At 42.5% G+C, this 27,271-nt stretch overlaps 2 protein-coding genes and 1 long non-coding RNA gene across 3 annotated transcripts in view; 1 reads left to right on the forward strand and 2 right to left on the reverse strand.

Moving 5' to 3' along the window:
• The window catches only part of LOC121533426, a 139,678-nt gene extending 135,938 nt beyond the window's left edge, over positions 1 to 3,740 (reverse strand). Inside the window, exon 1 of the long non-coding RNA XR_005994459.1 lies at positions 3,675 to 3,740. This is a non-coding gene — a long non-coding RNA (uncharacterized LOC121533426). The remainder of the gene's footprint in view (positions 1 to 3,674) is intronic.
• Positions 3,741 to 7,693: 3,953 nt separating this feature from the next.
• On the forward strand, positions 7,694 to 11,265 carry dnajc19 (DnaJ (Hsp40) homolog, subfamily C, member 19). The gene is made up of 6 exons (XM_041839368.1): positions 7,694 to 7,848; positions 8,365 to 8,416; positions 8,512 to 8,585; positions 9,233 to 9,312; positions 9,389 to 9,459; positions 11,125 to 11,265. The coding sequence occupies exons 1-6, from the start codon at positions 7,846 to 7,848 to the stop codon at positions 11,193 to 11,195; spliced, it is 351 nt and encodes a 116-aa protein (XP_041695302.1). The 5' UTR covers positions 7,694 to 7,845; the 3' UTR covers positions 11,196 to 11,265.
• Positions 11,266 to 11,306: 41 nt separating this feature from the next.
• fxr1 (fragile X mental retardation, autosomal homolog 1) lies at positions 11,307 to 25,399 on the reverse strand. Its single transcript, XM_041839367.1, has 17 exons — positions 25,334 to 25,399; positions 16,954 to 17,006; positions 16,737 to 16,830; positions 16,571 to 16,642; positions 16,265 to 16,413; positions 16,059 to 16,152; positions 15,424 to 15,540; positions 15,111 to 15,281; positions 14,926 to 15,004; positions 14,718 to 14,827; positions 14,516 to 14,608; positions 14,204 to 14,414; positions 13,802 to 13,993; positions 13,443 to 13,643; positions 13,128 to 13,205; positions 12,600 to 12,685; positions 11,307 to 12,265 (listed from the first exon to the last, which is right to left on the reverse strand). Exons 1-17 carry the CDS (start codon positions 25,391 to 25,393, stop codon positions 12,104 to 12,106), a joined length of 2,022 nt encoding a protein of 673 aa, XP_041695301.1. The 5' UTR covers positions 25,394 to 25,399; the 3' UTR covers positions 11,307 to 12,103.
• Positions 25,400 to 27,271: the final 1,872 nt, after the last annotated feature.

Raw genomic sequence — 27,271 nt, forward strand, 5'->3', positions numbered from 1 at the left:
TCTGCCAGATCAGAGGTAATAGGGATGACCAGAGTGTGTGGGATTGGACCATTTTCCTGTCCTACTAAATATTCAAAATGTAAGTACTTTTGCGTGTCATGGAAAATGTATGGAGTAAAAAGTACATGATTTTCTTTAGGAATGTAGTGGAGTAAAAGTAAAAGTTGTCAAAAATATAAATAGTAAAGTACAGATACCCCCCAAAACTACTTAAGTAGTACTTTAAAGTATTTTTACCTAAGTACTTTACACCACTGCAAAACATGCATCCTGTTTGCAACAAGGCACTAAGGTATTACTTTTTAAAGAAATGTGGCAAAGCAATTCACTTTTTGTCCTGAATACAAATTGTTATGTTTGGGGCAAATACAATACAACACATTACTGAGTACCACTCTCCACATTTTCAAGCATAGTGGTGGCTGCATCATGTTATGGGTATGCTTGTAATTGTTAAGGACTGGGGAGTTTTTCAGGATAAAAAATAAATGGAATGGTGCTAAGCACAGGCAAAATCCTAGAGGAAAACCTGGTTCAGTTTGCTTTCCATTAGACACTGGAAGATTAATTCAACTTTCAGCAGGACAATAACCTAAAACATAAGGCCAAATATACACTGGAGTTGCTTACCAAGAAGACAGTGAATGTTCATGAGTGGCCGAGTTACAGTTTTGACTTAAACCTGCTTGAAAATCTATGGCAAGACCTGAAAATGGTTGTCTAGCAATAATCAACAACCAATTTGACAGAGCTTGAAGAATTTTGAAAATAATAATGGGCAAATGTTGTACAATCTAGTTGTGGAATGCTCTTAGAGACCCAGAAAGATTTACAGCTGTAATCACTGCCAAATGTGCTTCTACAAAGTATTGTCTCATGGGTGTGAATACTTATGTAAATAAGATATTTCTGTATTTCATTTTCAATAAATTTGCAAAAATGTCTAAAAACATGTTTTCACTTCGTCATTATGGGGTATTGTGTGTAAATGGTGAAAAAAGTTATATTTAATCTATTTAGAATTTAAGCTGTAACACAACAAAATGTGGAATAAGACAAGGGGTATGAATACTGTCTGAAAGCACTGTACATGTACCAGAAACACTCTGATTTATACGGACTAATAGACTTATAAACCATTAGGCCTAGTGGGTTATTGATCAATTGAATGCTGATATTTGGCATCAGTCAGCTGCTGATGAGGTCTCAGCAGTGGGCGATGTGAGCAGTCAGCAAAGGATGCCTACATGTACAGTATATAGTCTGTTTAGTATTCACCCTGCATTCTTCCTATTATGACCTAGAAAAATGACATGAACAATGATGATTACTGAAAATAAAAAAATATAAAAAAAGAGGAAAGAAATGCCTTCCCAAAATGTATTGGAAAAACGTTGCATTATAGCTAAGCCCACAACGTACTGTAGCCTAAGATATGTAAGATGCTGATGCTGGAACAATTACAGTTCAAGTAGGCTACCATATTCTGCTGACATATTGGCATCATCACCTAGACATTAACATTGCACATCCTCAGACAGCCATGTATGTTCAAATTTGAAGAAATGTTAAAAGGGAGACAAAACTGTACTGCTGATTATTGCAAAGATTCCTTCCTGTGGACTCTCTGAACATTCATCAGCCATACTGTGTTGAACTAGAAGTAATTATTGTCTCTGAAGATAAAAAGAGAGTGGGCAATTTTGAAAAATAAACTAGTGATAGAATGACCTTAAATATATTTAACTCCTTTTCCAATAAGACCATTTCATCTGAGTTTTTGATAAAGGGATTACTGGATTGCATTATGCAGCACTAGTCGAATCTGGATGTGGAGGTGCCAATTTGATTGAATAATTCTTGTTTCCTTTTTGCAAACCTTGCAGTCCTTTTGGAAACTAAAATTCAGCATAATGCAAGATTTACTTGTGGTCTGGGAAAGCGATGAGGTTTGTCCCTCATGCCATATCCGTCCACTGCAGACCTGGGAAAAAGCTGCAGCCAACGCCATTACCAGCCAGAGCTGGTCAGTTCAGAATCCATTATCGTACTAAAACGCAAATGACAGAGCACAACTTGCCTGTCAGTACATCTATTATTTGACACTAGTGGTTGCTTTTTATCTCACAAGCTGAAACCCTGACCCGCAATCATTAGGGCTGTCAGGGTTAATCAACAGACTCTTGACTTGCCCAATTTTCTGATAAGGCCTTATTGCAGGTATGGGGTAAGTGGGATGGGGTCATGGTGAGGGGGCATATGTTGGGGCCTCTGTTTTGTCTGGATGTTTCAGACACATTTAAATGCATTGAATGAATCACTTTAAAAAAGTGCCTAATTTCTCTTGCAAAACATTATCAGTCCACAGCCCTCACTACTACTTCTTTAATATATACAGGTAGTGAGATCTGGGAGACAACAAAGTCAACAGTTGAAGTAATCTGCATTTATTGAAATCCATCAGGCACCCACTGAAAACATATTTGGGAACCATATATTCCCCCATTATCTGGGAGTTTGTTCTGCTATACACATAGGATACTTAAAGGAGAATACTTTGTCATATTTCTTTGCAGCAAGCAAAAATGTAAATGTGTAAACTGACATCCTCCATGAAGATATATGTATGATGTATGATGATCAACATAACTGTTATGAACCTGTAATGTAATGAAACTGACAAAAAATAATTACCAACAACATACTATTAGGATAACAACTTTTAGTAAGCTGTCATTAGCAACTTATCAAAACAGTTATGCTCTGCTCAACAACAAAAATGTTTATTCCCAATAATCATTCTATCTTTGACTTATTTAGAACCTATTATTTAATATGTGCTCACACATTTTTGCTATGACAGAATTTGCTATGTGTTTGCCTCTTCAAAAACACTTGATGACTTGATCAAGTTGATAGGATCCAATTCTACTAAACCATTATAAAATTCACAAAGTACAGTTTCCTAAACTTGGCATATCTGCATGAGAAAACATCATATTAACATGTAAAGCAGAGTTGAATATGATCAACACTGCTGTTATCAGATCAAAGTTACAGTATCAATACTCTCTTTGAATGTTTAGGAGTAAGTAAGCAAATACATATAACAAGAATCTACATCACGTCTATTAGAGGTCACCTCTATGTCAACCTGACAATAAACAAACCACTAAACATATATCTTTACTCCAGACTATCTAAACATTATTTCACCAACAAATGTAGTAGTTCGTCTGTTAAAGGTATAAGGAATGACCCCTAGTTTGTATATATACACACATCTGCTATACAATACCACATACTCTTTCTATATATAGAACCTCTTTCCTTTAGACACAATCACACATCAATTAAATGAACCACTATATAAAGTCTACAACTTAAACTGAACAATACTAAATTAAACGTTGCAGAGTATAACGGCTTTGAATATACCCCCTCTCTGCATCACAGACATGGGGAGAATGCACCCAATTCCTTAAATGTAAAATAAATGCCCCATGTCCCTGAAGTGCCACATTGGAATGCTTAATCATCTGAGTCTGAATCATAAACAATCTCAGAACTTTTATTGTGTCTCTCTATTTATGCATATCCCTAAAGGTGTTGCCTTTAGATACTTCCTACAAAAAAGGGAAACAAATAATTACAAAAACAAAAAAATGAAATACCTTTCAGATGCCCAGAGGAAGGCTGTGGACAGACAGATGATGTGATATATTTCTCCCCCTCATTCTTAGGCAGCTTCCTCTCTCTGCGGCTGAAAGCAAATGCTTTGAGACTCTGTAGCATATTTAATTAGAAGCAAGCTGTTTGCACTATCAGTGTGAGGATCTACCTCTCCAATCTCTCGTGAGTCAATCTTCCCCATCTCTGATTTTCTTTTATATTTATGCTGGAATATTTAATTGTAGACAAAAGGTTACTCTGGCAGCATTCACTGCACAGAGGCAGAATAATCTGCTTTAAAAGGCTTGACATTTCAGGCTTTTCAAAAAGGATGAAAAAATTATATCCCTGCTTTTGTTAATCAATGAAGTAGAACTCCCCTGAACAAAAGAATTAAATTGCTTGGTTGGTTTAATAAAAGCAACAGAAATAGCTGCTTCCTCTGGGCTTTTTGTGTGTAGGCTCACCACATGCACCCAGCACTGTAATTCCATATGATTTTGGGGCAAAACTCTAATTTCTCCACACAGTTGGCTTTTTAAATCCTATTGAAACTCCAGCCCTCCAGCCAGTGTGTCTGCCTGGTGGAGGACAGATTCATCATTAAACCTGACTTTCACTGACTGCTGCAGGTCCACTACAGCTTACAATTTCTATACTGCCCTTGCCTTGGAAAACATTGTAATTATGCAAATGATAGGGGCAATAATTAGGACCTTCAACATCTCATTGTGTTGCTCCAGTGTGCTCCATTCCAATGGGAAGATAGATAACCATGTTCTATTCTATTTTAAATTGCTCAGAGCAGATGTTTGGCTAAAGTTCTGTTCAGTCCTATATTATAGCATTCCTTGGGAACTGACCATGTAAGGTAAGATCAATTATGTTCTTTCTAGTTACACTACATGACCAAAAGTATGTGGACACCTGCTCGTCGAACATCTCATTCCAAAATCATGGGCATTAGTGAGGTCGGGCACTGATGTTGGGCGATTAGGCCTGGCTCGCAGTCGGTGTTCCAACTCATCCCAAAGGTGTTCGATGGGGTTGAGATCAGGGCTTTGTGCAGACCAGTCAAGTTCTTCCACACCAATCTCGACAAACCATTTCTGTATGGACCTAGCTTTGTGCACTGGGGCATTGTCATGCTGAAACAGGAAAGGCCCTTCCCCAAACTGTTGCCACAAAGTTGGAAGCACATAATCATCTACAATGTAATTGTATGCTGTAGCGTTAAGATTTCCCTTCACTGGAACTAAGGGGCCTAGCCCGAACCATGAAAAACAGCCCCAGATCATTATTCCTCCTCCACCAAACTGTACAGTTGGCACTATGCATTGGGGCAGGTAGCGTTCTCCTGGCATCCGCCAAACCCAGATTTGTCCGTCGGACTGCCAGATGGTGAAGCGTGATTTATTTACTCCAAAGAATGTATTTCCACTGCTCCAGAGTCCAATGGCCGGAAGCTTTACACCACTCCAGCCAACGCTTGGCATTGCGCATGGTGATCTTAGGCTTGTGTGCGGCTGCTCGGCCATGGAAACCCATTTCATGAAGCTCCCGACGAACAGTTCTTGTGCTGATGTTGCTTCCAGAGGCATTTTGGAACTCGGTAGTGAGTGTTGCAACTGAGGACAGACGATTTTTACGTGCTATGAGCTTCAGCACTTGTCGGTCCCGTTCTGTGAGCTTGATTGGCCTACCACTTTGCAGCTGAGCCATTGTTGCTCCTAGATGTTTCCACTTCACAATAACAGCACTTACAGTTGACTGGGGCAGCTCTAGCAGGGCAGAAATTTGAGGAACTGACTTGTTGGAAAGGTGGCATCCTATGACAGTGCACATCGAAAGTCACTAAGCTCTTCAGTAAGGCCATTCTACTGCCAATGTTTGTCTATGGAGATTGCATGGCTGTGTGCTCGATTTTATACACCTGTCAGCAACGGGTGTGGCTGAAATAGCCGAATCCACTAAGTTGAAGGGTTGTCCACATAGTTTTGTATATACAGTGCATTTGGAAAGTACTCAGACCTCTAGACTTTTTCCACATTCTGTTACGTTACAGCTTTATTCTAAAACGTATTACATTGTTTTTTCCCCTGATCAATCTACACACAATACCCCATAATGTCAAAGCAAAAACAGGTTTCTATAATTCTTTGCTAATGTATTAAAAATAAAAAACTGAAATATCACATTTACATAAGTATTCAGACTCTTACTTTGTTGAAGCACCTTTGGCAGCGATTACAGCCTCGAGTCTTCTTGGGTATGACACTACAAGCTTGGCACACCTGTATTTGGGGAGTTTCTCCCATTCTTCTCTACAGATCCTCTCAAGCAGTGTCAGGTTGTCCCGAAGCCACCCCTGCGTTGTCTTGGCTGTGTGCTTAGGGTCATTGTCCTGTTGTCCAGCAGGTTTTCATCAAGATCTCTCTGTACTTTGCTCCGTTCATCTTTCCCTCGATCCTGACTAGTCTCCCAGTACCTGCCGCTGAAAAACATCCCCACTGCATGATGCTGCCACCACCATGCTTCACCATATGGATGGTGACAGGTTTCCTCCAGGCGTGACGCTTGGCATTCAGGCCAAAGAGTTCAATCTTGGTTTCATCAGACCAGAGAATCTTGTTTCTCATGGTCTGAGAGTCCTTTAGGTGCCTGTTGGCAAACTCCAAGCAGGCTGTCATGTGCCTTGTACTGAGGAGTGGCTTCCATCTGACCACTCTACCATAAAGGCCTCATTAGTGGAGTGCTGCAGAGATGGTTGTCCTTCTGGAAGGTTCTCCCATTTCCACAGAGGAACTCTGGAACTCTGTCAGAGTGACCATCGGGTGCTTGGTCACCTCCCTGACCAAGGTCCTTCTCCCCCGATTGCTAAGTTTGGCTGGGCGGCCAGCTCTAGGAAGAGTCTTGGTGGTTCCACACTTCTTCCATTTAAGAATGATGGAGGCCACTTTGTTCTTGGGGACTTTCAATGCTGCAGACATTTTTTGGTACCCTTCCCCAGATCTGTGCCTTGACACAATCCTGTCTCGGAACTCTTTGGACAATTCCTTTGACCTGATGACTTGGTTTTTGCTCTGGCATGCACTTTCAACTGTGGGACCTTATATAGACAGGTGTGTGCATTTCCAAATCATGTCCAATCAATTGAATTTACCACAGGTGGACTCCAATCAAGTTGTAGAAACATCTCAAGGATGATAAATGGAAACAGGATGCACCTGAGCTCAATTTCGAGTCTCATAGCAAAGGGTCTGAATACTTATGTAAATAAGGTATTTCTGTTTTTTATTTGTAATACATTTGCAAAGATTTCTAAAACCCTTTTTTCACTTTGTCATTATGGGGTATTGTGTGTAGATTGATGGCGAAAAAAAGTAATGTAATCCATTTTAGAATAAGGCTGTAACGTAACAAAATGTGGAAAAAGGGAAGGGGTCTGAATACTTTCTGAATGCACTCTATAGTGTATGAATGAGTGCCTGTTGTAATTTGAGTGACTAACGTGTGACTATTTGATATTACATTCCCACTGCTGTACAATACTGCTTGTTTGTACTGGACATGTATGTATTGGACATGCACCCTTGGTCCATTGGATTTTTTAAAAATTATATTGAGTTAGTGAAAGGTTTAGCCGAAAACATCAAAGCAGAGTAGAAATAAGCACACTTTCTCAAAATGGTCTCTGAACAAAAAGTATCTAAACAATAGTAATATATCTGGGCAATAGGTAAAAAGGCTGATTTATAAGTATTTTATATCAGTTTACTGTAGTTTATACATTACCTTAATAATGTGTTCTGAAAAACACTATCTACACAATTATATTTTATTAATGCATGAGCATTTTCAGGTCCAGAGATGCTGGACCAGATAGGCAACATATTTTATAGGACACTAAGTTATATATTAACTGGGCAAGAAGTGCCTAGGGACTGGGCATACATTTTTATGGAATTGGGACCCTAACATTTTGCGACAGTGTTGAGCAATTGACTTTAGTCGTTACGACATGTGCCTTTACTTTCCGTTAGGCCAGAAGTATACAACAGAGAAGTCATTGATGAAAACATGAGGGGTCATCTGTGACTTTGTTTATCGTAGACAAGTGGATACAAAGTTATGTTTCAAGTCTTTGATATAGGCGGATCTTAGCATAAAAACATGGTGAGTTAGAATTAATTATATCGAGGCTACCGTGAAAGGATAGCTTAACGTTACTGCATTGAAGTATTTAGCCAAGAGCAGCAGAAGCGTTAGCATTTTCGTTAGTTATGCTTGCTAGCTAGGCAGCCAGTTAGCTAACTAGCGACTGTAGCAGCACAGGGTAACAGCATACTAGTGAAGTGAGCAAGCTGATAAAAGAGTGAGTGTGTGTAGCTACGACTAACAGTCATACAGTTGGTGGCTAGCTAATATTACTCACCCTAGACCTCTAAAGCATAAGTGGTTAACGTTACAGCTACAAACAAATAGCAGCATGACTGTTGCAGCTCCATCATGGGGAAAGCAATACGGTGCGTGACCTACAGATCACACAGGATTTGACCACAGATCTGAGATGTGACCACTAGCTGACTTTGATTATAAACATGTCTTGTAGGCTTTGTATGAAAATGTATGTAATGTTTGGAGATATCTTACTCCACTAATGAACATCCATAATCGATTCATGATTTACAGGCCAGTTCCATGGTGGCAGTGGGGCTCACCCTAGCAGCAGCTGGATTTGTAGGTCAGTTTATCTTTATAATAATACAGAATATGCAGAGTTGAAGAAATGTTTTGATGGATTTTGTGACACTAAAATGAGGATCCTACTTGATTCAGGTCGATATGCCATGCAGGCCATGAAACACATGGAACCCCAAATGAAGCAAGCTATGCAGAGTTTTCCCAAATCGGTAAGATTATATGGGCTTTCACATGTGTTGGCCTCTACAAGACACAATGGCATTATTAATATAGTCTATTAACCGAACAACTCAAATCTGTGCAGTGGTGGAAAAAGTACCTAATTGTCATACTTGAGTAAAAGTAAAGATACCTTAATAGAAAATGACTCAAGTAAAAATCACCTAGTAAAATACTACTTGAGTAAAAGTCAAAGTATTTGGTTTGAAATATACTTAAGTATCAAAAGTAAAAAGAATTTCAAATTCCTTATATTAAGCAAACCAGATGGCACCATTTTCTTGTTTTTTTAATTTACGCATAGCCGATCTCCGTCATTTACAAATGAAGCATTTGTGTTTAGTGAGTCCGCCAGATCAGAGGCAGTAGGGTTGACCAGGGTTGTTCTCTTGATAAGTTTGAGAATTGGACCATTTTCCTGTCCTGCTAAGCATTCAAAATGTAATGAGTACTTTTGGGTGTCAGGGAAAATATACGGAGTAAAAAGTACAATATTTTCTTTAGGAATGTAGTAAATTGAAAGTTGTCAAAAATATAAATATCCAACAAAAACTACTTTAGTACTTTAAAGTATTTTTACTTAAGTACTTTACACCACTGCATCTGTGATACAATTGTAACTACTGTCTTGTTGCAGGCTTTTGGTGGGGGATACTACAGAGGTGGATTTGATCCCAAAATGAACAAGAGAGAGGCTTCGCTTGTTCTAGGAGTCAGGTACTGTAAATTTCACTGTGTGTGATAGGCAAATGCTTGACTTTATTGCACTAATGTATCATATTGTTGTCCCCAGTCCCACGGCTAACAAGACCAAGATCAGAGAAGCCCACAGAAAACTGATGATTCTAAATCACCCCGATAGAGGTTTGAGGAACATTGTTACTTGAGGAACTACAGTGAGGGAAAAAAGTATTTGATCCCCTGCTAATTTTGTATGTTTGCCCACTGACAAAGAAATGATCAGTCTAGAATTTTTATGGTAGGTTTATTTGAACAGTGAGAGACAGAATAACAACAAAAAGATCCAGAAAAACGCATGTCAAAAATGTTATAAATTGATTTGCATTTTAATGAGGGAAATAAGTATTTGACCCCTCTGCAAAACATGATTTAGTACTTGGTGGCAAAACCCTTGTTGGAAATCACAGAGGTCAGATGTTTCTTGTAGTTGGCCACCAGGTTTGCCCCACTCCTCTTTGCAGATCTTCTCTAAGTCATTAAGGTTTCGAGGCTGACATTTGGCAACTCAAACCTTCAGCTCCCTCCACAGATTTTCTATGGGATTAAGGTCTGGAGACTGGCTAGGCCACTCCAGGACCTTAATGTGCTTCTTCTTGAGCCACTCCTTTGTTGCCTTGGCCGTGTGTTTTGGGTCATTGTCATGCTGGAATACCCACCCATGACCCATTTTCAATGCCCTGGCTGAGGGAAGGAGGTTCTCACCCAAGATTTGACGGTACATGGCCCCGTCCATCGTCCCTTTGATGCGGTGAAGTTGTCCTGTCCCCTTAGCAGAAAAACATCCCCAAAGCATAATGTTTCCACCTCCATGTTTGACGGTGGGGATGGTGTTCTTGGGGTCATAGGCAGCATTCCTCCTCCTCCAAACATGGCGAGTTGAGTTGATGCCAAAGAGCTCCATTTTGGTCTCATCTGACCACAACACTTTCACCCAGTTCTCCTCTGAATCATTCAGATGTTCATTGGCAAACTTCAGATGGGCCTGTATATGTGCTTTCTTTAGCAGGGGGACCTTGCGGGCGCTGCAGGATTTCAGTCCTTCACGGCGTAGTGTGTTACCAATTGTTTTCTTGGTGACTATGGTCCCAGCTGCCTTGAGATCATTGACAAGATCCTCCCGTGTAGTTCTGGGCTGATTCCTCACCGTTCTCATGATCATTGCAACTCCACGAGGTGAGATCTTACGTGGAGCCCCAGTCTGAGGGAGATTGACAGTTATTTTGTGTTTCTTCCATTTGCGAATAATCGCACCAACTGTTGTCACCTTCTCACCAAGCTGCTTGGCAATGGTCTTGTAGCCCATTCCAGCCTTGTGTAGGTCTACAATCTTGTCCCTGACATCCTTGGAGAGCTCTTTGGTCTTGGCCATGGTGGAGAGTTTGGAATCTGATTGATTGCTTCTGTGGACGAGCTGAGATTAGGAGCACACTCTTAAAGTGCTCCTAATCTCAGCTTGTTACCTGTAAAAAAGACACCTGGGAGCCAGAAATCTTTGATTGAGAGGGGGTCAAATACTTATTTCCCTCATTAAAATGCACTGTTCAAATAAACCTACCATTAAAATTCTAGATTGATCATGTCTTTGTCAGTGGGCAAACTTACAAAATCAGCAGGGGATCAAATACTTTTTTCCCTCACTGTAGTACAACTTTTGCGTGGTCATGCCATTTCTTTCCAAATAAATAGTTGCTTTTATTGAGCTTGTAAAAAAAATATTTGGATCACTGACAAGCTGCATGCATGTGGATTGCACTGTACTCTGAAAATGCACATTTTGTTCTATTGCAGGTGGATCACCATATCTTGCGGCTAAAATAAACGAAGCAAAGGATTTACTTGATGGACAACTAAAGAAATAGATCAGATAAAATCACATTGCATTTAATTTCTTATTAATTGTGCCCAAATAAATCATTTAATGAGATCAAACTCAGTCTTCCTCTGTACATTAATGTTCTCAGGACAAATGATGGTTTTGGATCTAAATGGAAGATCAGGTTTTATTTAAGAACTACCGGCATACAAAACATATTGCACATCAAACCAGAATGAGCATAAAAAAAAACAGAATTGTAGTTTACCGAACCAAAATCTGGAAACATCTCTTTCAGTAGTCCAAATTGTCACCTGCATGAAAATACGGTCTTCAGCCAGTTTTAGGAATAACAGCTTTTTAAATACTGTACATTTAAAAATAAACCAAATAAAGCTCCTTCATGAGACCAGTTACTGCCACCATCATTCCAGCCTCTGGTGGGTGCATTCCAGCGTACAGGTTCATTACTATGTGGAGTGTCGTTCAGGATTTAAAAAATTGACAAGAACATTAACAGACCAGTTTCCAGACTATTATTCTTATGGAAAATAAATTACAATTCAGTGCAAAACTTTCTCTTCCAGACTGCATTTCCTAGTTTTCCTCGTATGAAGAAAGTGGTTGCATATTAAAATGTAACAAAAAGCAGCTAACTCTCAACAAATATTAGGATAACTGGATTCTTCCTATCTTTGCCATCATTGACAAAACTTTGACTACAGCCAGGCAACTAACTACATTGAATCTACTCTCAAGGCACAACATCTGATCATGTTCTTGAAACATACTCTTATGTCTCGGTTCAGTGCTAAATCTCCCCCTCTGTGTTCCATGGTGAGGGAACTGAAAAGTGCAAGTAGAGAATCTGGAAGTCCATGACTATCTTTGGCAAGCTTGTACAAGAACTATTGTAAAAATGTAGTACAATTAATGAGTGAGTGGATTCGTAGATTAGGAAACCCCGTTCAGGACAGGCTGCTGGTCACCGTTCCCTTGGTAAGCGATTTTGGCAGCCCGTTCTGTGGAAGCCTTGCCTGGTTCGTCACTTCCATTGCTGGGGCCGTTGCTTGTATTTGCTTCTGCAGATAGGCTGTGCTCCGCGATACACTCGACCTGCCCATACAAGATACAAGTAGAAACAGTTACAGAAGCTTGACCAAAGACATACACTTCACATTTCTGTGTTGATACAATTATGGGAATTGAAAACCAGCCTGGTCTCTGAACTCATTGGCAGGGTTCCGTACACTACCATGGTTCTTTCTCTGGCCTGGGACTGACCTGTATGTAACAAGTATCTCAGAGTAGGAGTGCTGATTTAGGATCAGTTTAACCTTTTAAATCACAATGAGTAAGATAACGGATCCTAGATCCGCACTCCTATTCTGAAGCACTTGATACATACAGGCCCTGAAGTCTGATATGTAGCATTGTTTTCCAAACTCACCAGTTCTTTTTTGTTCTTTTTCAGTTCCTTTTGGTTAGTCTGTCTGCTTTGTGATTCAGCACGGGATATGTAATCTGCCACTGTAACTGCAAAACAAAGAATGTTAGAACCACTTGCATTGGTAATTAATTGAACTTAAATCGGATGTCATCATAGCTAATGAAAAACAGACAATGCAGTTAAAAATAACTAAAAGGCAGTCTTAGGAGTGCAAGTGAGAAATACAGGCAACTAGTATTACAGCAAGGAAAACGCAACAAATTTTCACAACCTTAAAACGGTAGTCAACCAGTAGCTGACATGTTAGTGAATTGGAGCGGGAACATTAAAAACAATGGAACTTCTTGATGGCATGCCTTTCCTAAATTTCTCCTCAGCTCCAGATTTAGAAATTGAAGAGGCTTCCCAGAGCAAGTCGATGGTTACTGGTTGAATCACTTTACTGCTAGCGAGGGCAAGTGTTAAGCACACTCAGTCGTGCTGCTTTTGGTAAACAAACAAACTACAGGCCCGTTCACCACCGGTTACCTGGTTGCCTTTCCTCTGATGGGCGGACACGGCGTCTGCTGCTACGGTTACGCCGTTGTGGTTTAGCTTTTGAGTCATCTATGTGGGGGAGAATTTGTGCAGAGCCCTCAGTGAGAGTATTGGATGAGGATGGACTTGGGATTGGTGTCAATTTGTGTGATTCTATCTTTTGTCATTGAGGAATTGTCCCAAGTCTTCTGTAACATGAAATTATTGTATTTTCTAATGCTTATGAGAGTATGTTTGTTGTTGAATCCCATTGGCTCCCAGGGCTTGTTTATTTTACTCAGACACCTTTATCCAAAAGGGACTTACCAAGGCCATTCTCACTCAGGGAAGCGTTATCTGATTCGCTCATGCCATCAATGACTGTTGTGTCCTCGTCAGTCCGGCGGCGGCGGGAGCGGCGGCGGCGGTTTGTGTTTAGGTTGGAGTCGCTTGCATCAGTGTCGGCCGTCTGGTCTGTCTCTGTGTTGTCAAGCACACTGTATGGGTTGCCATAAGGATCCTTCAGAGCTACACAGTAAGCAAAATTGTTTAATATTTAATACCTATAGTTTGAGGAACAATTCACAAACCTTCACGTGATCATTCATGATAAACATAAGGGATAACACAAATGATTGTCTGTCATCAGCATGTGTATGACCCATCATTTGTGTCTGCAGCCTTACCAGTGTTGGGGGCTCCTCTCCCTGCTCCGCGGCCCCTGGGCCCTCTCCCCCTCCCTGGACCAGCTCTCCTCCTGCTGTCTCTTTGTGGCCGGGTCCCCCTCTCCGGTTCCTCTCCCGCCAGGGACCAGTCACTCAGCTCATCCTTCCGTTCAGAGTCAGTCTCAGAGGCATTGGATTGCTCAGAGTTTGTGCCTGAAAGTCAAACGTAGCTTTTTAATACCACATGGCTGATAACTTTTCTATCACATCCTGTTGAGCTATAGCATTATATCCCAATATCAATATTCCCCTCTAGATTGTGTCTTGAAACTTTCGATTGACCACAAGATAGGTGTGGAAGACTGGCTTGTAATGGGAGAATCTATAAAATGTCTTCAGTATCATTGTGAAAATGACACTCACCATAGCCGGAGGTGTAGTTGGGGCCCCTGCGTCCGCGGCCTCTGCCGGTGTATGAGCGGCTGGTGTGCACGGCGGTAGCAGCCACACTGTCGTCTGTGGTGTAGCCCTTGTCCTTGTCTGCTGGGCGGCCAGATGAAGGCCGGTGGCCCATCCCAATCTGCCTCAGCTGCTCGTCTATCTGCAGTCTCTCCATACGCAGCTGCTCCACTTCCTGCAGTCGACAACAGGCAAACATGTCACTCTAAAAAAATTAAAAGTCCTACAGCTCTGACTCAAACCATTAGGAGTTTGTTACTGTATATCTCTGCTTACGTTCAGGTAGGCGATGTGGTACTCCAGAAGTACCTGGACATTCCCAATGTTCTCCTTAGTGCCGACAAACGTAAACGGGACCATTCCCTGTGTCAGCGCATCACAAATAAATGATGTTATTATGGGTGAAGAGTTTCTATGACAATACTGATCTCTTCGTCTACTAAGTGAGCTGGAAAGTAGCAGAAAAGTAAGGGCTTACTTCTTGACGTGGCTGGGTGCCATCCTTGTCCCCTTCAATCCTCACTCTCACCACTCCAGACTTGTCAACGATCTCCTGAATTACTTTTCCGTTCTTGCCAATTACCTTGCCTTAAAAAGCCACAAAGGACTTGTGTGAACTGCTACAAAGCACACACCATCACAGATGTCCTGAATTTTATCAGGATCAAATCCTTCTTCATACATACCGACCAAGTTCCTGGGGATCTGAACAGAATCTTCAAGAAACTCCAGATAATTTCTTGCCTTCTTAACTGCCTCCTCATTCTTGAAGAATACAAAAGGTTTTAAGAAACACAAATGTCCTGGTGGTAAATACATGTCTATAGTTCACTCATAACAAGGTCTTGAAGCAGCAAAAGCATTAGCACACCTCTCCGTAAATTCTGAACGTCCCGCTCCCCTCATCCAGCTCAATAGCAGTGACTCCAGGCACTTTTCTGGCTTGTTGAATGTTGCTGCCATGGCTTCCAATGGCAAGGCCCATGAGGTCCAGCCTGACTGTAAACTCCTCTTGGAAACCGGACGCCAGTTGCTTTGTACTCTTGAGAAGATAATGTTTTTGAGTGAAATCTTAAATTCACAGATGCTATTCATTTTACTATTATCCTATTTAATTCTGTCATGTGCATTAATTAATATGAGGTGTTTTTATGCCAGGATGCAATAATGAAAATCACCCTTACCTCCAGATGTTTAGTGGCCTCCTCATTTCGGGACATGAGCATGAGCTTAGTACGAATGCTTCTCAGGTGCATGTCACTGAGCAAAGACACTCGCTTAACTGTGGCTTCATTTATGGACTGTAGGGAAACAAGAATATAAAATGTAAACAAATGGTCAAAACACATTCATTGGGGGGAGAAAAATTGATAGTTACATATCGGGATATTATTTTTGACGATATCTCATATCATTTTGACAATATCACAATATTATTTTTGCGCTCGTTGGCTGTACCTGCACCAAAACTCCAGTATTTTTCCTTCATAGCTTGTTCTCCATCTTCTTTTTAAATAGGGAGCCAATTTGTTTTCAGCACTTATTTCCATAACTGATCAAAACTAGTTCTCATGTCTCCCTCTTGTCCCTCTGCAGCAGACATATAGTGAGCAATGTTTGGAACATCGAATCGCAATAAAATCACAGTATCGAATCCCAATACATATAGAATTGTTGAGAATCCCATTACATATTGTATCGGCATTTAAGTATCATGATAATATCATATCGTGAGGTCCCTGGCAATTCCCAGCCCTATTTCATTGTTCTACTCAAAACTGCTGGAACTGAAGAAAGTGTCAGATTTATACAGACTTACCAGTACAACCAAGTTACTTGTTTCTGGACAGTAGACAATCCGACAAGCTCCTACTGCCTTTTTGAAATCTTTATGCGTTTGTTCACTTTCGCACCTGAAGTAGAAGGAACTATAATCAGATTCTGAATTCTAATGCATGTAAATAACAACCAACAAATAACCAGTCTATATCCCAATCAGAAACTACTTTTAAACAAGGTACATACGCTGCTTTCAGATCGTCAGGAACTGGGACTGTGCACTTGAAGAAGGAGCTCTTTGACACCGCCTTGTTGACATTTACAGGCCGAAGACGTTCAAATGTGACTATTTCATTGTATGTGGCGTCACAGGCAGCATACTCGATCACATAGAACTACATAGTAAACACAACACAGGTTACATATTGACTTGCATGAAACTGACAAACATAATATCAGGATGAGGAAACCACAGGATAAACATCTGCTTGATGAAACAACTCAAATGACATTGTGGGACCAGTGAAATTGTATCCACAGTTAACTACTCACATCTCCCTTCATCATGCACACTTTGGCAAGCCACCAGCCACATGGCTCCTGCTCATTGGCCCGGGAGAAGATCTGGTACAGAGAGAAATAAGGAGAGATAATTAAAAGTAAGACATCCTAAGGAAACCGTGTCTGTTAAATTTCTATGAAGATAGACAGTTCTCACCTCCACCTCTTCTCCCTCCCCGATTTCCTTTTTACCGTCGGCTGGAGGTGGCATCCGAACATCACTAAAGGGAACTTGTCTCTCTGGTTGCCAACTTCATTAATAACAACAAACATTTAAATCAGTATCAAAGTTATGCCCAAACTGATACCACTATCATTCCTACATAGATATGACAAACTACAACCCCACAAGAAATAACGAATGCCACACTTACTTGTTCTCAAAGGTAATAGTGAGTGAATCGTCATGGACATCTTTGACAAATCCCTAGAGAAAGGACAGCAGTACTTTAAGTTCAGAAGTGCTCCCCCACCCCTAGATTATATATACAGTGCCGTGAAAAAGTATTTGCCCCGTTTCAAATTTTCTCTAATTTTGCATATTTTTGATACTGAATGTTATCAGATCTTCAACCAAAACCGTCAAAAGAGTTATACTTTTGACTCATCTGTCCATAGAACGTTCTTCCAAGAGTCTTGATGATCATCCAGGTGCTTTTTAGCAAACTTCAGTCAACTCTTTGGATGAGATGGGTCCCATTATGCCTGGTGAAAATGAAACACTGCATTCCACAGGAAGAACCTGATACCAATGGTCAAGCATTGTGGTGGTAGTGTGATGGTTTGGGGATGCTTTGCTGCCTCAGGACCTGGACGACTTGACTTAATAGAAGGAACCATGAATTCTGCTCTGTATCAGAGAATTCTACAGGAGAATGTCCGGCCATCCATCTGTGAGCTGAAGCACAGCTGGGTCATGCAACAAGACAATGATCCAAAACACACAATCAAGTCTACATGAAAATGGCTAAAAAGTAACAAATTTGAAGTTTTAGAATGGCCTAGTCAAAGTCCAGACCTAATCCCAATTGAGATGTTGTGGCAGGATTTGAAACGAGCAGTTCATGGTTGAAAACCCACAAATGTCGCTGAGTTAAAGCAGTTCTGCATGCAAGAGTGGGCCACAATTCCTCCACAGCAATGCATTTGGTTGAAGTCATTGCAGCTAAAGGTGGCACAACCAGTTATTGAGTGTAAGGGGGCAATTACTCTCCGGGAAGCAGAAGGGCGGAGGTGTGTGTTTCATGATTAACCAACTCATGGTGTAATTGTAGTAACATACAGGAACTCAAGTCCTTTTGTTCACCAAACCTAGAATACCTCACAATCCAAGAGAATTTTCCTCCGTTACAGCCACGGCCGTTTATATCCACACTTCAGGATTGGTTTGATCACATGGACTGGGATATGTTCCGGGTAGCTTGCGAAAATAATTTAGACTAATACGGTAACTGAGTTTATCAGGAAGTGTATAGGAGATGTCGTACCCTCTGTGACTATTAAAACCTACCCTAACCAGAAACAATGGATAGATGGCAGCATTCGAGCGAAACTGAAAGCGCAAACCACCGCATTTAACCATGGCAAGTTGACTAGGAAGATGGCAGAATATAAACAGTGTAGTTATTCACTCCGCAAGGAAATCAAACAAGCAAAACGTCAGTATAGAGAAAGTGGAGTCGCAATTCAACGGCTCAGACACGAGACGTATGTGGCAGGGTCTACAGACAATCACTGACTACAAAAGGAAAACCAGCCACATCGCAGAGACCGACGTCTTGCTTCCGGACAAGCTAAACACCTTCGCCCGCTTTGAGGATAACACAGTGCCACCGACGCGGCCCGCTACCAAGGACTGTGGCCTCTCCTTCTCCGTGGCCAACGTGAGTAAAACATTTAAACGTGTTAACCCTCGCAAGGCTGCAGGCCCAGACGGCATCCCTAGCTGCGTCCTCAGAGCATGCGTAGACCAGCTGGCTGGTGTGTTTACGGCCATATTCAATCTCTCCCTATCCCAGTCTGCGGTCCCCACATGCTTCAAGATGGCCACCATTGTTCCTGTACCCAAGAAAGCAAAGGTAACTGAACTAAACGACTATCGCCCCGTAGCACTCACCTCTATTATCATGAAGTGCTTTGAGAAGGATCATATCACCTCTACCTTACCTGCCACCCTAGACCCACTTCAATTTGCTTACCGCCCCAATAGATCCACAGACGATGCAATCGCCATCACTCTGCCCTATCCCATCTGGACAAGAGGAATACCTATGTAAGAAAGCTGTTCATTGACTATAGCTCAGCATTCAACACATTTTTAAAAACATTTTTAGTAATTTAGCAGACGCTCTTATCCAGAGTGACTTACAGTTAGTGAATGCATACATGTTTTTTATTTTATTCCCCCCCCCGTGGGAAACGAACCCACATCTCTGCCGGCCAAATCCTCCCCTACCTTGGATGACGCTGGACCAATTGTGCGCCGCCCATGGGTCTCCCGGTCGCGGCCGGCTGCGACAGAGCCTGGACTCGAACCAGGATCTCTAGTGGCACAGCTAGCACTGCGATGCAGTGCCTTAGTACCCTCCAACACCATAGTACCCTCCAAGTTCATCATTAAGCTCGAGGCCCTGAGTCTGAACCCCGCCCTGTGCAACTGGGTCCTGGACTTCCTGACGGGCCGCCCCCCAGGTGGTGAAGGTAGGAAACAACACCTCTACTTTGCTGATCCTCAACAATGGGGCCCCACAAGGGTGCGTGCTCAGCCAACTCCTGTACTCCCTGTTCACCCATGACTGCGTGGCCAAGCACGCCTCCAACTCAATCATGAAGTTTGCAGATGACAACAGTAGTAGGCTTGATTACCAACAATGACGAGACAGCCTACAGGGAGGTGGTGAGGGCTCTGGGAGTGTGGTGCCAGGAAAATAACCTCTCACTCAACAAAAGAAAGGAGATGATCGTGGACTTCAGGAACAGCAGAGGGTGCACCCCCCCTATCCACATCGACGGGACTGCACTTGAGAAGGTGGAAAGCTTCAAGTTCCTTGGCGTACACATCACTGACAAACTGAAATGGACCACCGACATAGACAGTGTGGTGAAGAAGGAGCAACAGAGCCTCTTCAACCTCAGGAGGCTAAAGAAATTTGGCTTGGCATCTAAAACCTTCACAAACTTTTACAGATGCACAATTGAGAGAATCCTGTCGGGCTGTATCACCGCCTGGTACGGCAACTGCACCGCCCGCAACCGCAAGGCTCTCCAGAGGGTGGTGCGGGGGCAAACTACCCGCCCTACAGGACACCTAGAGCACCAGATGTCACAGGAAGGCCAAAAAGATCATCAAGGACATCAACCACCCGAGCCACTGCCTGTTCACCCCACTATCATCCAGAAGGCGAGGTCAGTACAGGTGCATCAAAGCTGGGACCGAGAGACTGAAAAACAGCTTCTATCTCAAGGCCATCAGACTGTTAAACAGCCATCACTAGTACATTGAACCGCTGTAGTTTACAACAATTATAGTTTCTGAGGTGGAAGTTGGGAGAGTTATATTTGGGTGTTGTGGTGAGGGAGGCCCCGCTCTCTCCTTTCCCAGATGTTTAGTTAATTTCATTCCGATCTCCTTTGCATTATTGTAGCCATTTTCTGCAGCCTGTCAACTATGCCTCTGCCTATCCCTGTTCTCTCCTCTCCGCACAGGCTATACAAACGCCTCACACCGCGTGGCTGCTGCCTCTCTAACCTGGTGGTCCCTGCACGCACCACCCACGTGGAGTTCCAGGTCTTAGGCAGCCTCTGGAACTGCCGTTCTGCTGCCAACAAGGCAGAGTTCATCTCAGCCTATGCTACCCTCCAGTCACTCGACTTCTTGGCACTGACGGAAACATGGATTACCACTGAAAACACTGCTACTCCTACTGCTCTCTCCTCGTCTGACCATGTGTTCTCGCATACCCAGAGAGCATCTGGTCAGCGGGGTGGTGGCACAGGAATCCTCATCTCTCCCAAATGGACATTCTCTATTTTTCCCCTGACCCATCTGTCTATCTCCTCATTTGAATTCCATGCTGTCACAGTCACTAGCCCATTTAAGCTTAATATCCTTGTCATCTATCGCCCTCCAGGTTCCCTTGGAGAGTTCATCAATGAGCTTGACGCCTTGATAAGTTCCTTTCCTGAGGATGGCTCACCCCTCACAGTTCTGGGGGACTTCAACCTCCCTACATCTACCTTTGACTCATTTCTCTCAGCCTCCTTCTTTCCACTCCTCTCCTCTTTTGACCTCACCCTCTCACCATCCCCCCCTACTCACAAGGCAGGCAATACGCTTGACCTCATCTTTACTAGATGCTGTTCTTCTACTAATCTCACTGCAACTCCCCTCCATGTCTCCGACCACTACTTTGTATCCTTTTCTCTCTCGCTCTCCTCCAACACTACTCACTCTGCCCCTACTCAGATGGTAATGCGCCGTCGCAACCTTCGCTCTCTCTCTCCCGCTACTCTCTCCTCTTCCATCCTATCATCTCTTCCCTCTGCTCAATCCTTCTCCCTCCAATCTCCTGATTCTGCCTCCTCAACCCTCCTCTCCTCCCTTTCTGCATCCTTTGACTCTCTATGTCCCCTATCCTCCCGGCCGGGTCGGTCCTCCCCTCCAGCTCCGTGGCTTGATGACTCATTGCGAGCTCACAGAACAGGGCTCCGGGCAGCTGAGCGGAAATGGAGGAAAACTAGACTCCCTGCGGACCTGGCATATTTTCACTCCCTCCTCTCTACATTTTCTTCATCTGTTTCTGCTGCTAAGGCCACTTTCTACCACTCTAAATTCCAAGCATCTGCCTCTAACCCTAGGAAGCTCTTTTCCACCTTCTCCTCCCTGCTGAATCCTTTTCCCCCTCCCCCCTCCTCCTTCTCTGTGGATGACTTCGTCAACCATTTTGAAAAGAAGGTTTACGACATCCGATCCTCGTTTGTTAAGTCAAATGACACTGCTGGTCCTGCTCACACTGCCCTACCCTATGCTTTGACTTCTTTCTCCCCCCTCTCTCTCCAGATAAAATCTTGCGACTTGTGACGGCCGGCCGCCCAACAACCTGCCCGCTTGACCCTATCCCCTCCTCTCTTCTCCAGACCATCTCCGGTGACCTTCTCCCTTACCTCACCTCGCTGATCAACTCATCCTTGACCGTTGGCTATGTCCCTTCTGTCTTCAAGAGAGCGAGAGTTGCACCCCTTCTCAGAAAACCAACACTCGATCCCTCTGATGTCAACAACTACACACCAGTATCCCTTCTTTCTTTTCTCTCCAAAACGATTGAGCGTGCCGTCTTTAGCCAACTCTTGCTATCTCTCTCAGAATTACCTTCTTGATCCAAACCAGTCAGGTTTCAAGACTGGTCATTCAACTGAGACTGCTCTTCTCTGTGTCACAGAGGCTCTCCGCACTGCTAAAGCTAACTCTCTCTCCTCTGCTCTTGTCCTTCTAGACCTGTCTGCTGCCTTTGATACTGTGAACCATCAGATCCTCCTCTCCACCCTCTCCGAGCTGGGCATCTCCGGCGCGGCTCACTCTTGGATTGCGTCCTACCTGACCGGTCGCTCCTACCAAGTGGCGTGGCGAGAAGCTGTCTCCGCACCACGTGCTCTCACCACTGGTGTCCCCCAGGGCTCAGTTCTAGGCCCTCTCCTATTCTCGCTATACACCAAGTCACTTGGCTCTGTCATATCCTCACATGGCCTCTCCTATCATTGCTACGCAGACGACACACAACTAATCTTCTCCTTTCCCCCTTCTGATAACCAGGTGGCGAATCGCATCTCTGCATGTCTGGCAGACATATCAGTATGGATGACGGATCACCACCTCAAGCTGAACCTTGGCAAGATGGAGCTGCTCTTCCTCCCGGGGAAGGACTGCCCGTTCCATGATCTCGCCATCACGGTTGACAACTCCGTTGTGTCCTCCTCCCAGAGTGCGAAGAGCCTTGGCGTGACCCTGGACAACACCCTGTCGTTCTCCGCTAACATCAAGGCGGTGACCCGATCCTGTAGGTTCATGCTCTACAACATTCGGAGAGAACGACCCTGCCTTACACAGGAAGCGGCACAGGTCCTAATCCAGGCACTTGTCATCTCCCGTCTGGATTACTGCAACTCGCTGTTGGCTGGGCTCCCTGCCTGTGCCATTAAACCCCTACAACTCATCCAGAACACTGTCTGGTTTTCATACCTGAGCGGTATGACGGCTGCGTGGTCCCATGGTTTTTATACTTGCATACTATTGTTTGTACAGATGAACATGGTACCTTCAGGCGTTTGGAAATTGCTCCCAAGGATGAACCAGACTTGTGGAGGTCTACAAAACTAATTCTGAGGTCTTGGCTGATTTCTTTTGATTTTCCCATGATGTCAAGCAAAGAGGCACTGAGTTTGACAGTAGGCCTTGACATACATCCACAGGTACACCTCCAATTGACTCAAATGATGTCAATTAGCCTATCAGAAGCTTCTAAAGCCATGACATCATTTTCTGGAATTTTCCAAGCTGTTTAAAGGCACAGTCAACTTAGTGTATGTAAACTTCTGACCCACCGGAATTGTGATAGATTATTTCACTTATAATTCACTCTGTCTGTAAACAATTGGTGGAAAAATGACTTGTGTCATGCACAAAGTAGATGTCCTAACCGACTTGCCAAAACTATAGTTTGTTAACAAGAAATTTGTGGAGTGGTTGAAAAACGAGTTTGAATGACTCCAACCTAAGTGTATGTAAACTTCCGACTTCAACTGTATTCTATACTATTCTACTGTATCTTAGTCCATGCCGCTCTGACATCGCTCGTCCATATATGTACACTACCGTTCAAAATGTTGGGGTCACTTAGAAATGTCCTTGTTTTCGAAAGAAAAGCATTTTTTTGGTCCATTAAAATAACATAAAATTGATCAGAAATACAGTGTAGACAGTGTTAATGTTGTAAATGGCTATTGTAGCTGGAAACGGCTGATTTTTAATGGAATATCGACATAGGCGTACAGAGGCCCATTATCAGCAACCATCAGTCCTGTGTTCCAATGGCACGTTGTGTTTGCTAATCCAAGTTTATCATTTAAAAAAGGCTAATTGATCATTAGAAAACCCTTTTGCAATTGTTAGCACAGCTGAAAAACAGTTGTGCTGATTAAAGAAGCAATAAAACTGGCCTTCTTGAGACTAGTTGAGTATCTGGAGCATCAGAAATTGTGGGTTCGATTACAGGCTCAAAATAGCCAGAAACAAATAACTTTCTTCTGAAACTCATCAATCTATTCTTGTTCTGAGAAATGATGGCTATTCCATGCGAGAAATTGCCAAGAAACTGAAGATCTCGTACAGCGCTGTGTACTACTCCCTTCACAGAACAGCACAAACTGGCTCTAACCAGAATAGAAAGAGGAGTGGGAGGCCCCGGTGCACAACTGAGCAAGAGGACAAATACATTAGTGTGTCTAGTTTGAGAAACAGACGCCTCACAGGTCCTCAACTGGCAGCTTCATTAAATAGTACCCGCTGTTGTGTTATTTGTAAACTCAGGTTCCCTTTATCTAATATTAGGTTTCGGTTGAAGATCTGATAACATTCAGTATCAAAAATATGCAAAAATAGAGAAAGTCGGAAAGGGGGCAAATACTTTTCCCCAGAACTGTAGTTTATTGGCTGAGCTAGGGTATATTTAGGTATATTCTATTCAAGCACTCAATCAGTTTCAAAACCACAGGCCAACTCATGAATTCAAGAGCTTGGCCAGGGTCCTGTGATATCCTCTCACTATGTGGATCTTTGACTCAGTGAATACAAAAATAGACCTGGTGCCTAAAGTATCTGCTGAATCTGACAACAGCTGAGGACTGAGAGCAGCTGACACTGCATAGATCAGTGGGCCTAAGACTGGGAATTCATGTAATAACTTCAGGATAATGTGTTGTTCACATTTCCAACTGCCTGTACTAGTCTAGATAACATCCATAACGAGTGCTAAAATGTTCACCAAATGTATGTTCTTAAATGGACAAGATTTCAGCTAGCTAGCTATACATTTCCTTATTCAGACTTCACTGGGGAGCAAATTAAAACATCAGTGAGCTGGCTATGATTTATATATGATTTTAACAAACGTTTTACTTTGAAATGGTTTTATGAGTAACACATATGGTTAGCACATAAACGTTTTAGATCGTCTAGCAGGTCATAAAGTTACCCAGATAAATAATCTGATTCAAGACGAGCAAAGACTCAAAAGAGCAACCGAACCCGATAAGTTAGCAAGTTAGTTCAGCTAGCCAAGTTAGCTAACTAGCTTGTACCTAGCTAGCTGGTTGATGCTAACAATAGACAACCCGTCTGGCTAGCTAAGCTAGCCAGTTAATTAAGTTATAAACATTCCTCAACGTTTTCATTCAAGAAAACTAATATCGTAATCCTGTAACGTTAAGACAAACAGTACGTGAATAAACGTTGCTTGCAAAAAAAAAGTGACAAAAGGCCAACTAGCTATAATATTTGGCCATGAAGTTAGCGTATCTAGCTAACGTTTCGTAATAGCTAGCTAACTACCAACGTCAGACATGTTGAAAACACATATTTAGCTTCGTGTATGTAGCTAGCTAGCTTACGTTTATTGACTATAGTTGGGGAACAGATGTGTGAGTCATGCTTTATAAAACATGATTATGGTCAGTTTACATTAATATTATGAATTCATTTACCTTATAATAAGCTCCGTTGGAGCCACGGACCTCCACCGTCAGTTCCTCCATGTTGGACATGCAATGCATGCCGGGGAGGAGTTCTAGAAGTTTACAATTGTACAGGTCTAGAAGTGTACTTGCAAATTGATAGGCCAAATTCAATGTGCACATAATCCATACTCCAGGAATACAACATTGTTGTCCATAACATAGGCCTACATTTAACAGATTTAGTTAGCTAAATGAAAACATGAGGGAAATAATATGACACTTCAAAGTGTTGCACAACAGATATTCTATATTTTAGGTTAGCTACATTGTAAAATGGGGAAATCAACAAGGCCTATCATTGATTTTGGCACACTGTAAATCCCCTGAGCAAGTGCATTTTAGATATATGGCCATGTATCATCCATCAGCTTTGCTATCAATGACATCAGACAAAGGATCAAGATGAGGACCACACTTTGAAATGGCCTGATGTGCTGACAATTGTAGTCAATCAATTGACAGGCATAAAGGCTAAACTTGTGAATCGGAAATCCGAGATGAATAACGAAAAGGTTTGTGTGTCACTCATAAATGGTCAATTTATTCAGATGTAAATGTTGTAATGACGCTGGATTTCAATCAAAACCACACTGCAGTAAAACATTGTTCCTGGGCCATAGCACATTCTCCTGGTACAGCACCTTAAGAAAGTATTCACACCCCTTGGACTTTTTCCACATTTTGTTGTGTTACAGCCTGAATTTAAAATTGATTAAATTAACTTTTTTTTTGTCACTGGCCTAAACACAATACCCCATAATGTCAAAGTGGAATTATGTTTTTAGAACATTGAATGTTCCTGAGTGGACTAGTTACAGTTTTGACTTAAATCAGCTCGAAAATCTATGGAAAGACTTGAAAATGGCTGTATAACAATGATCAACAACCAACTTGACAGAGTAGAATCCAGGTGTGCAAAGCTCTTAGAGTCTTACCCAGAATGACTCACAGCTGTAATTGCTGCCAAAGGTGATTCTAACATGTATTGACTCAAGGGTGTGAATATTTATGTAAATGAGATAGTGTATTTTTTATTCTTATTTTTACCCCCTTTTTCTCCCCAATTTCGATCTTGTCTCATCGCTGCAACTCCCCAACGAGCACGGGAGGCGAAGGTCGAGTCATGCGTCCTCCGAAACATGACCCACCAAACCGCGCTTCTTAACACTCGCCCGCTTAACCCGGAAGCCAGCTGCACCAATGTGTCGGAGGAAACACAGTTCAACTGACGACCGAGGTCAGCCTGCAGGCGCCCAGCCCACCACAAGGAGTCGCTAGAGCGCGATGAGCCAAGTAAAGCCCCCCCTGGCCAAACCCTCCCCTAACCCGGACGACGCTTGGCCAATTGTGCGCCGCCCTATGGGACTCCTGGTCACGGCCGGTTGTGACAAAGCCTGGGATCGAACCCGGGTCTGTAGTGACGCCTCAAGCACTGCGATGCAGTGCCTTAGACCACTGTGCCACTCGGGAGGCCCTATATGAAAATAAAATAAAAAATAAATAAATGTATGTATGCACTCACTAACTGTGTAAGTCGCTCTGGATAAGAGCGTCTGCTAAATGACTAAAATGTAAATGTAATACAGTGTATTTCTGAATTACATTTTCAATAAATTTGCCAACATTTCTAAAAACATGTTTTCACTCATTATGGGGTATTGTGTGTAGGTGGGTGACAAAGAAAATACATTTAATCCATTTTAAATTCAGGCTGTAACCCAGCAAAATGTGGAATAAGTCAAGTGGTATGAATACTTTCTGTAGGCACTGGCTTGGGGCCAATGTTGTGGCTGGGACTGTTGTGAATCAATCTGTGGAGTAAACTGAAGCATGCAGATACCCAAAATAGGCCTATTTTACTTTATTTTAATTAAAGTGTTTCCCTCCCAGTGCATAAACAATGTG

Source organism: Coregonus clupeaformis, chromosome 20, assembly GCF_020615455.1.
Source record: "Coregonus clupeaformis isolate EN_2021a chromosome 20, ASM2061545v1, whole genome shotgun sequence".
Classification (NCBI taxonomy): domain Eukaryota; kingdom Metazoa; phylum Chordata; class Actinopteri; order Salmoniformes; family Salmonidae; genus Coregonus; species Coregonus clupeaformis.